At 42.0% G+C, this 13,894-nt stretch overlaps 1 protein-coding gene across 1 annotated transcript in view; it reads right to left on the bottom strand.

Annotated features, from left to right (window-relative positions):
• Positions 1-13,894, bottom strand: part of MRC2 (mannose receptor C type 2) — a 107,941-nt gene that overhangs the window by 55,800 nt on the left and 38,247 nt on the right. Inside the window, exons 7-10 of the mRNA XM_040330882.1 lie at positions 13,379-13,570; positions 7,463-7,617; positions 5,610-5,717; positions 1,693-1,808 (exon numbers count right to left, since the gene is read on the bottom strand). Coding sequence (XP_040186816.1) covers positions 1,693-1,808; positions 5,610-5,717; positions 7,463-7,617; positions 13,379-13,570 — 571 coding nt within the window. The remainder of the gene's footprint in view (positions 1-1,692; positions 1,809-5,609; positions 5,718-7,462; positions 7,618-13,378; positions 13,571-13,894) is intronic.

The raw sequence follows: 13,894 nt of genomic DNA, 5'->3' as shown, positions 1-13,894 counted from the left end.
CCTAGTTTGAATTAGGCGGGCTTACGCCGGCCCATTTACGCTACGCCGCTGTAACTTAGAGCGCAAGTTCTTTGTGAATACGGTACTCGCCTTTCTAAGTTACGGCGGCGTAGCGTATCTAGGATACGCTACGCTCGCACAAGGATACGCCCTCCTACGTGAATCTGGGCCCAGGTGTTTATCACTAGTTTAGGTTTGTAGATTAGCTGCAAATTTGCTCCATTTGGGTCAAGCAGAACAGAGGCTTATTTAAAGTGAATATTTTTCCCATGTAGGGCAAAGCAATAATCTCACAAAATTTCCAGTAAATATTAATCTTCCTTTTACTTCCCCACTACTCCATGCACCCGCCAAACGCAATGAAAGAAGGCACTGTATGTTACGGCACTGAACCAATCACATATATCAATGCTATCGCATGGGAAAAAAGGGAATGAGTCACATGCTCTTCTATACCCATAAAACCTGGGTAATTTTTTTTTAGCTGCTGAATGGAGCTACCTATTGTTTTGCCTTATATTAGGACCTGTACAGTCAAAGCATGAAGGGCAGGGCCGCTAATAAGGCAGTACAACTGGTCCTGTTGTACTAGGCCCAAGCCTCATCAGCTAAACAGAGGGGCCTGCAGCAGCTTTATTCTTAATTTCTGCCTAAATGAATCAATTGTTTTTATTAGACCACACCCCCGCTTCTACTTGCCTACCAGAACTTAAATTACATTTCCCTTGACCCCATCACGTCAACAGAGAGGTCCAGCAGGTGGGTGTAGAGGAGGGAGGGTTTTTTTTTCAGTGCGAGCTGATAAAGTCAGGGTCGCTGGGTTCTGCTGCACCCGGGGGGGTATCAGGAAAGCTATACAGGACCCCATGATTTCTAACAGCAGCCCTGATGGAGGGTGTCATTGTTGACTTCTGAAAATGCTAGCGGAGAATGCTAGACTGTCACTGTGGTTGAGTGGCCTCAGACCGCGTACACACAGTCAGACAAAACCGATGAGAATGGACCAAGGTTCAGTTTCATCGGTCCAAACCGACCGTGTGTATAGCCCATCGGTCTGTTGTCCTTCGGTACAAAATTTTAAAACATGCTTTAAATTTGAACCGATGGCCTGCTGCCCGATCGGTCCAAACCGATGGTTAGTACAGAAAGCATCGGTTCAAAACCCGAGCATGCTCAGAATCAAGTCGACGCATGCTTGGAAGCATAGAACTTCGTTTTATTCAGCACGTCGTGTGTTTGACGTCACCGCGTTCTGACCTGATCAGTTTTTGGAACGATGGTGTGTACGCACATCAGGCCGCTTCAGCGGTGAACCGATGGAAATGGCCCGTCGCACCATTCTCATCGGTTTGGAACGACCATGTGTACGTGGCCTCACTCTGATTTCCCCAACTTGGATTTGTATCTCACAAAACATTTTAGCCACAGACAGCCAGGCAACTTGTATTTACTGAAGAAGGTTAGTTATGGCATACTTCCTATCTCTCTTAGTATCAGGTTCCTTTCAAATAACTTTTACATAAACCAGTTAATGGAAATTATGTAATTTAGGCAAACTTTTAACATACAAGCAAGTATGGCATTCTAAAAAAACATTAGCGTCACCACATGATTTAATTAATATTTAAATTGAACAGATGGAAAAGTGATGCAAGCACTTATAAGTTGATATCTGCCTTTGAGGACACCTACCTGTTCTGCACAGTGACCAGTCTAGAGCTGCGGCCAGAGCAAGACTTGACTGCTTCATTGTACGTCACTTGTTCATCACTCAACCAGTAGCAAGCAGGACTGTGCCAACTCCAGCCCTAGAGAAATTAGAAATACTGTATATAATGCTGCCAAAATAAAACAAGAGAAGTAGTAACTTTTTTGCAGGTGGTGGTGATAAATGGGGAGTACTCGGAATGGTCTGGTGTGAAAAGTGAGGTCTCCCTGGGACCAATCCTGTTTAATTTATTCATAACGGTCTAGAGCAGGGGTCTCCGAACATTCTAAACAAAGGGCCGGTTTATTGTCCTTCAGACTCTTGGAGGGCCGGACTTTGGCCAGTGAGAGTAGAAATTTTCCTGGCATCATTGTTGGTGAACATCTGGTATTAGGGGGAGGAATAGTGCCCTATTGCTGGTATCATAGGGAGTAATAGTGCCCCATTAGTGGTGTCAGTGGGAGAAATGGTGCTCCATTGTCGGTGTCAGATGGCAGAATAGTGTCTCGTATCAGCGGGAGGGTTAGTGCCCCAAAGGCAAGCAAAGGGCCGCATCCAGCCCTTGGGCCACAGCTCAATCTTAGTATTAGTAGCCGATACAAAGTTAAACAGGGCAATAACGTCTACAAAGGTAGTGGAAACCTTGCAAAAAGACCTAAACAAAATAATGGGGTGGGCAACATGGCAAATGTGGTTTAATGGTTTGCATTTTGGTGTAAAAAATATGAACGCAAGTTACTAGCTGGGGGGAGAGCCTCTGGGGGAATCTAGGATGGAAAAGGACCTAGTAGGATGACAGGCTCAGCAATGGCATGCAATGCCAAGATTCTGCAAGCAAAGCGAACAGAATATTGGCATGCATTAAAAAGGAGATGTCCTCCAGAGATAAAACAATAATTCTCCCACTCTACAAGACTCTGGTCCGGCCGCATCTTGAGTATGTCGTCCAGTTCTGGGCATTAGTCCTCAGGAAGGATGTGCTGGAACTGGAGAGAACCCAGAGAAGGGCAACAAAGCTAATTAAGCGAATGGGGAAAAACTACAGGTATTGAACTTATTCTCTGTAGAGAAGAGACACTTGAGAGGGAATATGATATGATAGCATAGGTAAAAAACTATTCAGTGAAAGGGAATTTAAAAAGATTCACCAAAGCTAGAAGAGAAGAGGTTTAAACTTAAACTGCGTAGAGGGTTCTTTACTATCAGAGCGGTAAGGATGTGGAATTCTCACAAGCAGTGGTATCAGCAGGGAGCATTGATCGTTAAAAAGAACTATCAGACGGGCACCTCAACGACCACACATATATATACAATGTACTATTGACATAAACAAATACACACACATCATAGGTTGAACTGGATGGACTGATGTATTTTTTCAACCTCACCAACTATGTAACTATGTCTCAAGACAATAAAAACATATTGCTCTTCCAGTGCATTGTGTCCAGCCAGTACTGGTGACAACTATCTACTTGTCACAACAGTACTAGCGGTACATTTTGCCTGTTAGGCTTGTTTTACAGTTTCCTCCGCTTACACGCAACTATTAATTTCCTATCTGATGCTGCCTTAATTTAGTTGTAGGAGCACATTGACGGAGACAAAATGCCAAGCTTCTCACACAGAATTGATTTACTTTGTGGGTGGACTTTGGTTAATAGGTAACAGAACAATGCTTTTTTTGGAGGAGATTTAACCAGGCATGCTGCTTAGGTTATTCCTGGAGGCCAGAAAACGTAGATAGCACAGAAAACATTGGAGCTGCTTCTTGCAGGAATTTTCCACTAAGTTCACAGCTAAACAACTCAGGCCTCGTACACACGACAGAGATTCTCGGCAGAATTCGCCGAGAAACTCGGTCAAAACCCGGATTCTGCCGAGAATCTCTGTCGTCTGTACAGTTTTGGCTCGATGGAGCCGCCGAGGAGCTCGACGAGAAAATAGAGAACATGTTCTCTATTTTCTCGTTGGCCGCGTTGTTCTATAGGAGAAGGCGGCCCGCCGAGCTCTTCGGCGGCTTCATCCCAAAACGAGACGAGGAACTCGACGTGCCAAGCACGTCGAGTTTCTCTGTCGTGTGTACGAGGCCTTATTCTGTACTTAGCATTTCTGGGCGCAATGTGTGAGGGGGCCTTTCAGAGAGACAACAGTTCCTCCTTGAGGATGCCAATGTCAATAGTCAAGAAGACAGGGCTGGTTGACCAGCTGAACACACTGAGACTTAAGTGTTTTGTCACAGTAAGTGTATCACTAGGCATTATGCCAATGACTATTAACATCTGCACCCACCAGGGAGACAAAAAGTCTTATTAGTGAACACACATTGTATATCCATTAGCAATGCAGATAGCTACATCCCCTAAATGTACACTCTAGCATGAAAATGCTGCATTGTAAGTGAAAAGTACATTTACAAGAGACTTCAAAGGTGGCCACCTTTTCACCTTCTACAAAAAACAGTGACAGAGTCCAAGAGCCATCTGTATCAAGAGACTTCTGAGACAGCCAATTGTTAAAAAAGGTGGGTGAGACCACTAGCTGCAGACAAGGGACTGTTTAAAGTGTCAGCTCCAACAGAGAAATGCCAAGGCTTCTGCCTGTCCCAACTGACCACTAGTTTAGACAGAGACAGTTACAGACAGGTGAGGTGGCTATTTGTTACAAATCACTGTGATAGCAGTTCATGACATGGCCATTTTTACATTCCAGGTGCTTTAAAACAAACATTTTGAAAGTTAACAGCAGCCTCTGCTACTGAGAAAAATTGCACAGATTGCCCATCCACTAATGCCTCGTCTGCCGTTCACAGAAATCATGCTACTACTTTGCCACAATACATAGCATTCTGTGAATCGAGGAGGAGCACTTGAACAACAGGATCTCCTCTGCCCATTCTCAAAGCGTAATGCACTTTTAGAGACTAGTATTATAAGTTCTGTGAACGGCGGAGAGAGCAAACGAGTGGCGCAACTTTTCTCATTAGCAGCGGCTGCTGGTAATGCTCACAGAAGGACAGCTGCTCAAAGCATTACAAAAAAATAGGTATAGATACACTTTGATGAATTCAATTTTAACATTATACTTTTAGGGATCTGAGTGCAAGTTCCATCATATATAATATTTATTGGACACTGATTCTGGGATTTATTGAATACATTTTATGTCATATACTGTACCGTAAGGTGAGTGAAGTTTGGGTTTAGGCTGCATTCACACCTTGGCGTACCAAATCGCTGCGTTTTGTCCCGCGAATTGCGGCGACAAATTGCGGCGTTTTGTACCGCGATTTGCGGCGACAAAACGCCGCGATTGTGAATGCACTTGTACCCCCTCTGTGGAGATGGTTCACATCTCCTATGCGGAACGCCGAAAGCCGCCTGAAAAAAAGGTCCGGGACTTGTTTTCAGGCGGCAGGCGTACGGCGTTGGGCGTGGAGATGTGAACCATCTCCATAGAGGGCAATGTGAAATCATCCCTCCAGCGTCTCAGGGGCTGCTGCGGCGTCGCACTACAGGCGTATATACGCCCAGGTGTGAACAGAGCCGAGCTACAGACAAACAGGTATGGGACTGACATTCTTCCCGCACTTTACTTTTATATGCTATACGAAATATAATCATAACATATGGTAAAGACCTGAAAGTAATTTGGAGTTGAATGTAAATAATATTAACTGAAAATGTGTGCTCATTACCTGAGCAAACCTCAGACTTTATTGCAGTCCTTATTATGGTGCCTCTGAATGATAAGCTAATTATTAGAGATAAAAAGATTTAATTCAACTTTTAATCTACAATGAGCTCCTACTACATATAAAGTCTGGTAAACATGATGCACAGGCGAGCTAAAACTAAACAGTTATTAAGGAACTACAAATCCCAGCATACCCTGCTAGTACCTTTTGGCACCCATGATTGTCCTCAGAGCTTCCTTGTGTGACTAATCCAGGTTTCTTACAGATTGACGGCAGTGTTTGGTTGCATGGACTATCGTTCCATTTTCCCTCCTAATAAGAACAGGTTCCATTAAAAACAGACAAACCACTATAAAACACAACATGTCTTAAGCTGTAACGCCATGTTACTTAAACATCCAGTGTCCATGGACTTATACAGTATTTAGGAAGCCTGAAAAGAAAACCGACTTCTGTTCTGAGTCCTGAAGTCTGGAGGCTTTGTAGAGCTTTGGGTGGGATAACGCCTCCATCTCTAGGTACACATTTTATCTGGTAGCCAGACCTAATTGTTAGCTTTAGCCCAGGGCTCTCTCTCACTCTCTCTGCTGTGTGAGCCTGTAGCTGGGTGAAAAGGCTAACCGCTAACAGAACACTAAAAAGGTACAAGAGCTTGTTTGTTTTGGGGAACCCAATTATAAGGCACCATATTAGTTGGGGACGGATCTACGTTTATTTAGTGGCTCAGACAAGCAGATCATTTGTTTTTTCTATAATAAACATTATATATTTTTTCATAAATAGTTGAGGTGAATCTTATACATTTATGTTGTTTAGCTAATATATGCTGACTGCCAAAATCACTTAACTTTAAAGATTTAGTCCACTCAGAATTTAAATTTGGTAGCAAAGTTTTTGGTAGATGCTGGAGGTAAACCAGTGAACAGTTGCGTCTTGCTCTTGGAGCCTTATTGGTGAGATCTCTTCAATGGTGAGCTTCAATGGTGAGCCCATTTCGAGGGACTCCCACTCTGCTAGACATTTTATTTATTTTACATTGTAAAAGGACTGTAAAAGGAAAAACTGGAACACACAAAGGTGAGTGGGAACATCCAAATCTCCCAGGATATATGGCAGGAATCTCTTGAGTACCATCAGGAGAAGTGGAGTGACCCTACGATGTGAAGAAAAGCCTCAACTGGGTTTTAAGCCATAGGCATTCACCAACCCCCTGTCATAAGGGGTCAACTGGAGCTGGTAAGCAGTTTCTACAGCTGGTGGTGGATTCACTGTGATATTATTGGTGATGGATGATGGACACCATCATGGAATCATTCACTTTAAGTGTGGACTTTCTTTGAATTAACTTACATACATGGACTTTTATATAATTAGCACAATTTTATTATTTTTCTTATGTTGATTGTGATTGCGTTGCACAAAATTACTGCTTATGTTTTGTTTGTAGGGACAGATGTTATTTAGCACTGTTTTTTCACATTTTACATATGGAAGGGGCACCTTACCATTGGAGTATCAACAACATGTTAAAAGCCAGGAGCTTCTTACAAGCCATATCACGTTTTGGTATTCTGATCCTTTGGGAACTTGGGGCCAGAAAGGATACATGTATGAGAGGAGCTGTTATAAATCTTGCTGTCAGTTTGACTGACAGTGAGCTGCTACTGTTGTAACCTTATCACAGAATTAGAAATGATTGTGGATTGGTCTAAACCAGCCAGTCTCATCCAGAATTCTGTAGAATTCTAGGGCTCATGAAGGGTTGTCTAGGGGTTCCTTGAGCTGTGAATTCCCATCTGATGGTGCTGCATAGTTCCTGGTCCAATGCTACTTGGCAGAGCCAGCGGCATGACTGCAAGGGTGTCATCTCTTGTAAAGGGTATTTTTTCCACTTACCACCACCAATGTAAGGGGCCTTTTCCAAATGATGCCACGATAGACTGATCTTACCAAGGGGTCCCTTAGATCTAAAAATTATTTAAAGTTTTCCTCTGCTGTGCAAAGGTTAAAAAAAAGCTGATTTGATTAAAGATAAAAGCTGATGGCTTATGACTCACCGGTCCCCAGATAGTCACACAATCCTCCATGCTGTCCCTAAAGTTGTTGGGTTCAAAAGGATGCCAAGACGTAAAGGTAACTGCACTCCCATCTGACCATTCAAAGCTCATCTGATGCTTGATGTCATTGAGCCCAATCCACAGCTCTTCCACATCTGGAGGAATATAAACAATAATCTGCATAGATTTCGACTATGAGAAAAATCTATATCAAGTTGACATGTGCATTGGTTTTCGTCATGAATTTCATGGATTTTCGCGTTCATTTTAACAAACGATAACGACCGCACAGAATCCGAAATCCAAAAGATCTAGCTTAAAAAATGCTTTATTTTCGTTTTGTTGCGACAACAGTTCGATATAGATAGAAGTTTCGACATGGTGACAATAGCAATCTGTGTCTATCGAACCTGCGGTTGAATGTGCCTAATCTAATTCTATTAGTCCAAGATTTTTCGACATAGAGAGAAAAGATTCGACATTACAGAGACATGAAGATTCCACGAAGCAGCTAAAAACATATGATCGCCGCAAGCGGACATTTATGGTCAAATGCTTCACCCATAGGCTATAGAAGAATTCTAATGTTGGTTGACTAGTAACAATAATTAATAAATATAATTATTACTAGTCATACAACATTTAGAATTCTACTATAGCTTGTGGGTGGAGCATTCGACCGGAAATGTACGATTGCGGCATTGTACAGTTTTGCTGCTTCGTCTAATCTTCTTAGAACATTCGACAGACACTATAAGCCTTCAATTGACAGATTCCACCTTAATTCAGATTTTTGGACGTACGCATTTTTTTCGGACGAAACCGAAATTCTGAAACATAATATTTCAGTGTGTGTATTGTCTAATATCAAGCTTCTAAAAAGCTGAGGAGAAAGCAGTAAATGTAAGCCAAGCCAAATGTTCCCATGTTTAAAGCTTAGTGGCTGACAGAGAGAGAAGTTGTACACCCCAGAGCCATGTGATAGGATGCCGCTGTCCTGCCCAGAAGGATTGTCAACAACCTGTTGAATCTGGGTGGAATGAATTGTAAAAAACTCAAACTAATGAAAAGCTAAGTGGACTCATTTGCAACGCTCCCCAGAAAGCAACAGTGGTTCATTAAGTCATTTTACTTGTGCAGCGGAGTTGGTTGTTCTCAAAGACAGTGTTAGGCCCTGTACACATGGGCAAGTATCTCGTCAGGAAAAACCCGTCGTTTTCCCTGACGAGATTCTTGGCAAGAATCTCTTGCCCACATTCTATGCCGTCGCCGCCATCTTGCTTCACCCTACCTATGCCGTGGAAGCTACCGCACATGCGTCAAAGTCATTTTGAGCATGCGTGGGTTTCCACGGCGACAGGTAAGTATACACATTCTCGGGTTTCTCGTTGGGAAACAGGTCGACAAGAATCTCGACAAGAAAAAAGACGAGAAACCTGAAAGCCTCGTACACACAAAAGTTTTTCTCGGCAAGAAGCAGTTTTCTTGCTGTTTTTTGCAGAGAAAAACGGTCGTGTGTAAGAGGCTTAAGTTTTACGCCACACATAGCGTTTTGCTTTTGGTAAAAAAAGTAAAATTTTGGTCTCATCTGACCAAAGCACCTTCTTCCACATGTTTGCTGTGTTCCCCACATGGCTTCTCACAAATGGCTCAACAATGGCTTGCTTCTTGCCACTCTTCCATAAAGGCCAGATTTGTGGAGTGAATAGTTGTCCTGTGGACAGATTCTCCTATCTGAGCTGTGGATCCCTGTAGCTCCTCCAGAGTTTCCATGGGCCTCTTGGCTGCTTTTCTGATTAATGCTCTTCTTGGCCGGCCTGTCAGTTTAGAGTTTAGGTGGACGGCCATGTCTTGGTAGGTTTGCAGTTGTGCCATACTCTTTACATTTTTCTAAAGACAATTGGTTCCACTAGATTTTAGTTAGGGGTATCAGAATAAAGGGGGCCGAATACAAATGCACGTCACACTTTTCACATATTTATTTGTAAAAAAATTCGGAAACCATTTATAATTTTCCTTCACAATTATGTGCCACTTTGTGTTGGTCTATCACATAAATTCCCAATAAAACATCATTTGCGTTTTTGGTTGTAACATGGCAAAATGTGAAAAATTTCAAGGGGCATGAATACTTTTCAAGGCACTGTAAATCATTTCTTCCATCCCTGTAATCTCATACATCTGGAAGACAGCACATTCTTGTGAAAAACAACAGACATAGTAGCTGAATCACCAAATACAAATTGAAGAAGAAAAGCCTTAAAAAAAAAAAATGAATGCAGCCATCACATCTAATGCCGCGTACACACGATCATTTTTCGGGTTGTAAAAAATGACGTTTTTTTTTTATGTCATTAAAAACGATCGTGTGGGGGCTTCAGAGCATTTTTCAGGTTCTGAAAAACGGGCATTTTTTTTTTCGAATATGCTCTACTTTTGAACAACGTTTTTAACGTTGTCATTTTTCGGGTCGTAAAAAATGATTGTGTGTGGGCTTTAATGACGTGAAAAATCCGTGCATGCTCAGAAGCAAGTTATGAGACGGGAGCGCTCGTTCTGGTAAAACTGCTGTTGGTAATGGAGTAAGCACATTCATCACGCTGTAACAGACAGAAAAGCGCAAATCGTCTTTTACTAACACAAAATCAGCTAAAGCAGCCCAAAGGGTGGCGTCATCCGAATGGAACTTCCCCTTTATAGTGCCGTCGTACGTGTTGTACGTCACCGCGCTTTGCTAGAGCATTTTTTTTTACGATCGTGTGTAGGCAAGGCCTGTTTTAATGATCAAGTTGAAAAAAACGTCGTTTTTTCTAGAGCCTGAAAAACATTGTTTTTTACAACCTGAAAAATTATCGTGTGTACGCGGCATTAGAATTGATAAGCTGCAATAAAATACATTTTTGCTTTTGGGTTTAATACTGTTTAAAGGAAACGTTTCATTGTTAAAAAAATGACCATAAATTGTATATGATAACTTTCCAGAAAGAATAAACTTTTATATAGGCAACATAATGCTTTTTAAAAAGATTTCCCTACGCCTCCAGGCTGGCTGATGTGTCAAAAATGCAATAGAATGCAGAGTCAGCACTTCTCCAATGCAAAGAACAGATGACTGAAAGAGCCCCAACAAGGCCAAAGCTACAGTCAGGCCAGACTGTTCAGCAATCTGCAGAATTGATTACACAGGAACCAAACTGGCCTTTGTTTACAGCCCTGTAATCTTTTTCATACGTGAATGTGTTCTGCCTATGTGCAATAAATGTATCAATACCTGGGAAAACAAAAGGAAAAGTTTGCTTCTGTGTAAAGTAAAGTTGTGTTTAAATATTAACATGGAGACCGTTCTATTTGCCAGGTCAATATACTGTGTATCTGTGTGTGTGTGTGTGTGTGTGTGTTTATGTACAGTGTATATATATATATATATATATATATATATATATATATATATATATATATATATATATACACACACACACACACACACATTTAGACATAGCTACTCTCAAACCTAGCTTATAATGACTTTGCACACCTGCGAGCTCACATAGGCTGCAGGCCTCTTAAAAAAAACCAAACACCGGATCAAAGGTTTCAAGACACCTTGAAACCTTCAAACTCCAGGCCACCAAACCCAGAGAAAACTTAAAACACAATTTTCTCTGCGAAACAGATGCTGGTGCTTCTCAAACTGCAACGTTGTCATTTTTCACAGCGATAGGGTCTTGCACTGTCACACGGTATATATACACATAAATCACACACACACACATATATATACGGTATAAAATACCAACCTACTCATTCTCTTTGTTCTTCGCAAGACCTCTTGCTTTCTAGCTCTCTCATCACCTCCTCCCATGCTCGCCTCCAGGACTTTTCCAGAGCCTCTCCAAGCCTATGGAACGCCTTACCACAATCTGTCCGCTTATCTCCTACTCTATTAGCTTTTAGACAATCCCTGAAACCCCTTCTCTTCAGAGAAGCCTATCCTACCCACACCTAACATCTTGTCCATCTGATCATCCCCCACAGATACCACCCTTTGTTCCACTTGACTCTCCCTTCTACAGTTGCAATAAAAAAGTATGTGAACCCCTTTGAAATGATATGGATTTCTGCACAAATTGGTCATAAAATGTTTTCTGATCTTCATCTAAGTCACAACAATAGACAATTGCAGTCTGCTTAAACTAATAACACACAAAGAATTAAATGTTACCATGTTTTTATTGAACACGCCATGTAAACATTCACAGTGCACATAGAAAAAGTATGTGAACCCCTAGACTAATGACATCTCCAAGAGCTGTCAGCCAACTGGAGTCCAATCAATGAGATGAGATTGGAGGTGTTGGTTACAGCTGCACTGCCTTATAAAAAACACGCACCAGTTCTGGGTTTGCTTTTCACAAGAAGCATTGCCTGATGTGAATGAGGCCTCGCACAAAAGAGCTCTCAGAAGACCTACGATTAAGAATTGTTGACTTGCATAAAGCTGGAAAGGGTTATAAAAATATCTCCAAAAGCCTTGCTGTTCATCAGTCCACGGTAAGACAAATTGCCTATAAATGGAGAAAGTTCAGCACTGCTACTACTCTCCCTAGGAGTGGCTGTCCTGTAAAGATGACTGCAAGAGCACAGCGCAGACTGCTCCATGAGGTGAAGAAGAATCCTAGAGTGTCAGCTAAAGACATACAAAAGTCTCTGGCATATGCTAACATCCCTGTTAGCGTATCTACGATACGTAAAACACTAAACAAGAATGGATTTCATGGGAGGATACCACAGAGGAAGCCACTGCTGTCCAAAAAAAACATTTCTGCACGTTTACAGTTTGCACAAGAGCACCTGGATGTTCCACAGCAGTACTGGCAAAATATTCTGTGGACAGATGAAACCAAAGTTGAGTTGTTTTGAAGAAACACACAACACTATGTGTGGAGAAAAAGAGGCACAGCACACCAACATCAAAACCTCATTCCAACTGTGAAGTATGGTGGTGGGGGCATCATGGTTTGAGGCTGCTTAGCTGCGTCAGGGCCTGGACAGATTGCTATCATCGAAGGAAAAATGAATTCCCAAGTTTATCCAAACATTTTGCAGGAGAACTTAAGGCCATCTGTTCACCAGCTGAAGCTCAACAGAAGATGGGTGTTGCAACAGGACAACGAACCAAAGCATAGAAGTAAATCAACAACAGAATGGCTTAAACATAAGAAAATACGCCTTCTGGAGTAGCCCAGTAAGAGTCCTGACCTCAACCCGATTGAGATGCTGTGGCATGACCTCAAGAAAGCGATTCACACCAGACATCCCAAGAATATTATTTCAGGTACAAAACATTGATCAGGCAAAAGCAAACCCATATGATGGCGTTCAACACACTAGAAAGATTGTTCAAGACTGTTCCTAAGATTGATCATCACTTGATCTTCCCCAAATCAGCCGTATTAGTAAATGGTCATAGTATGTCTAATGGACACCTTAACATAGAGACAGCCACACCAGGAGATAGAATACAGCAGAGGAAAGCACTGTTCCAGAGCTAGCACTGTCTTAGGGCTAGAAAGCTGGTAATCTTTAGCACACAGTTGCATCGGGGACAAGTAAAGGTTGCCATGATGGGTTCATGCCAGTACGCCAAAATGTATAGGAGAGGGATGGCTACTTCTAGGAAAAGGTAATACCAGAGCTGGGTCTTCCAATGAAGAAACAGCCTCACATCTACTATAGCAGGGAAATATGAAAGCAAATACAGTGGCAGCCTGCCACATTGGTTCAGAAGTTTCATCAGATGTCATGCCATCAAATATAAGAATACATAACACATTTGACCCAAAAGGCTTTCGGCTCCTTGTCAACCTTTGCTGCTACACATGTGGCTAAGGATGGTTCCTGTCATACAGGACTCACCTTGTTTAATCTGCTTGGTAATATATTCTAGCTCCAGTAGGCTATGAACACTGCCTAGGTTCCCCTCGCTCCGCACACACGCCTTCCTAGCCTCCTGCCAGCTCCTCTTCTCATTGTTTAAGCGGTAGCAGTTAGTGCCATAACTCTGCCATCCAGGATCACACTGCACAACAACATCTGGTTCAATGGGTTCTGTTGGGAAGACAAAGCAAGACATTAGAAGAGGTTTGATAAAATCATCTGCTTGAAGCCAAAAATGTACTTAAGAAATTTTGGAGAATTACCACCTCTAGCTTGGGTTGCATATAGTATACACACAACCATTAAAGCGTATACTTAGTTAATTATTGCTTGTAAGTTTAAAAATATTCATGTATGTGCTTGATCTCATTATTTATTACTTACCAACCTGGGTAGGCAAGAACAAGTCAACATGGAAAGAGATTTTGTAGATTGCAAAATCTAGTTTAAGAATCTTTAAAGCACAGCACAGTGAAACCAGAAGGGACTGTTCCA

This window comes from Rana temporaria, chromosome 12 (assembly GCF_905171775.1).
Source record: "Rana temporaria chromosome 12, aRanTem1.1, whole genome shotgun sequence".
Lineage (NCBI taxonomy): Eukaryota > Metazoa > Chordata > Amphibia > Anura > Ranidae > Rana > Rana temporaria.
This window is presented reverse-complemented; position numbering and strand designations above follow the sequence as displayed.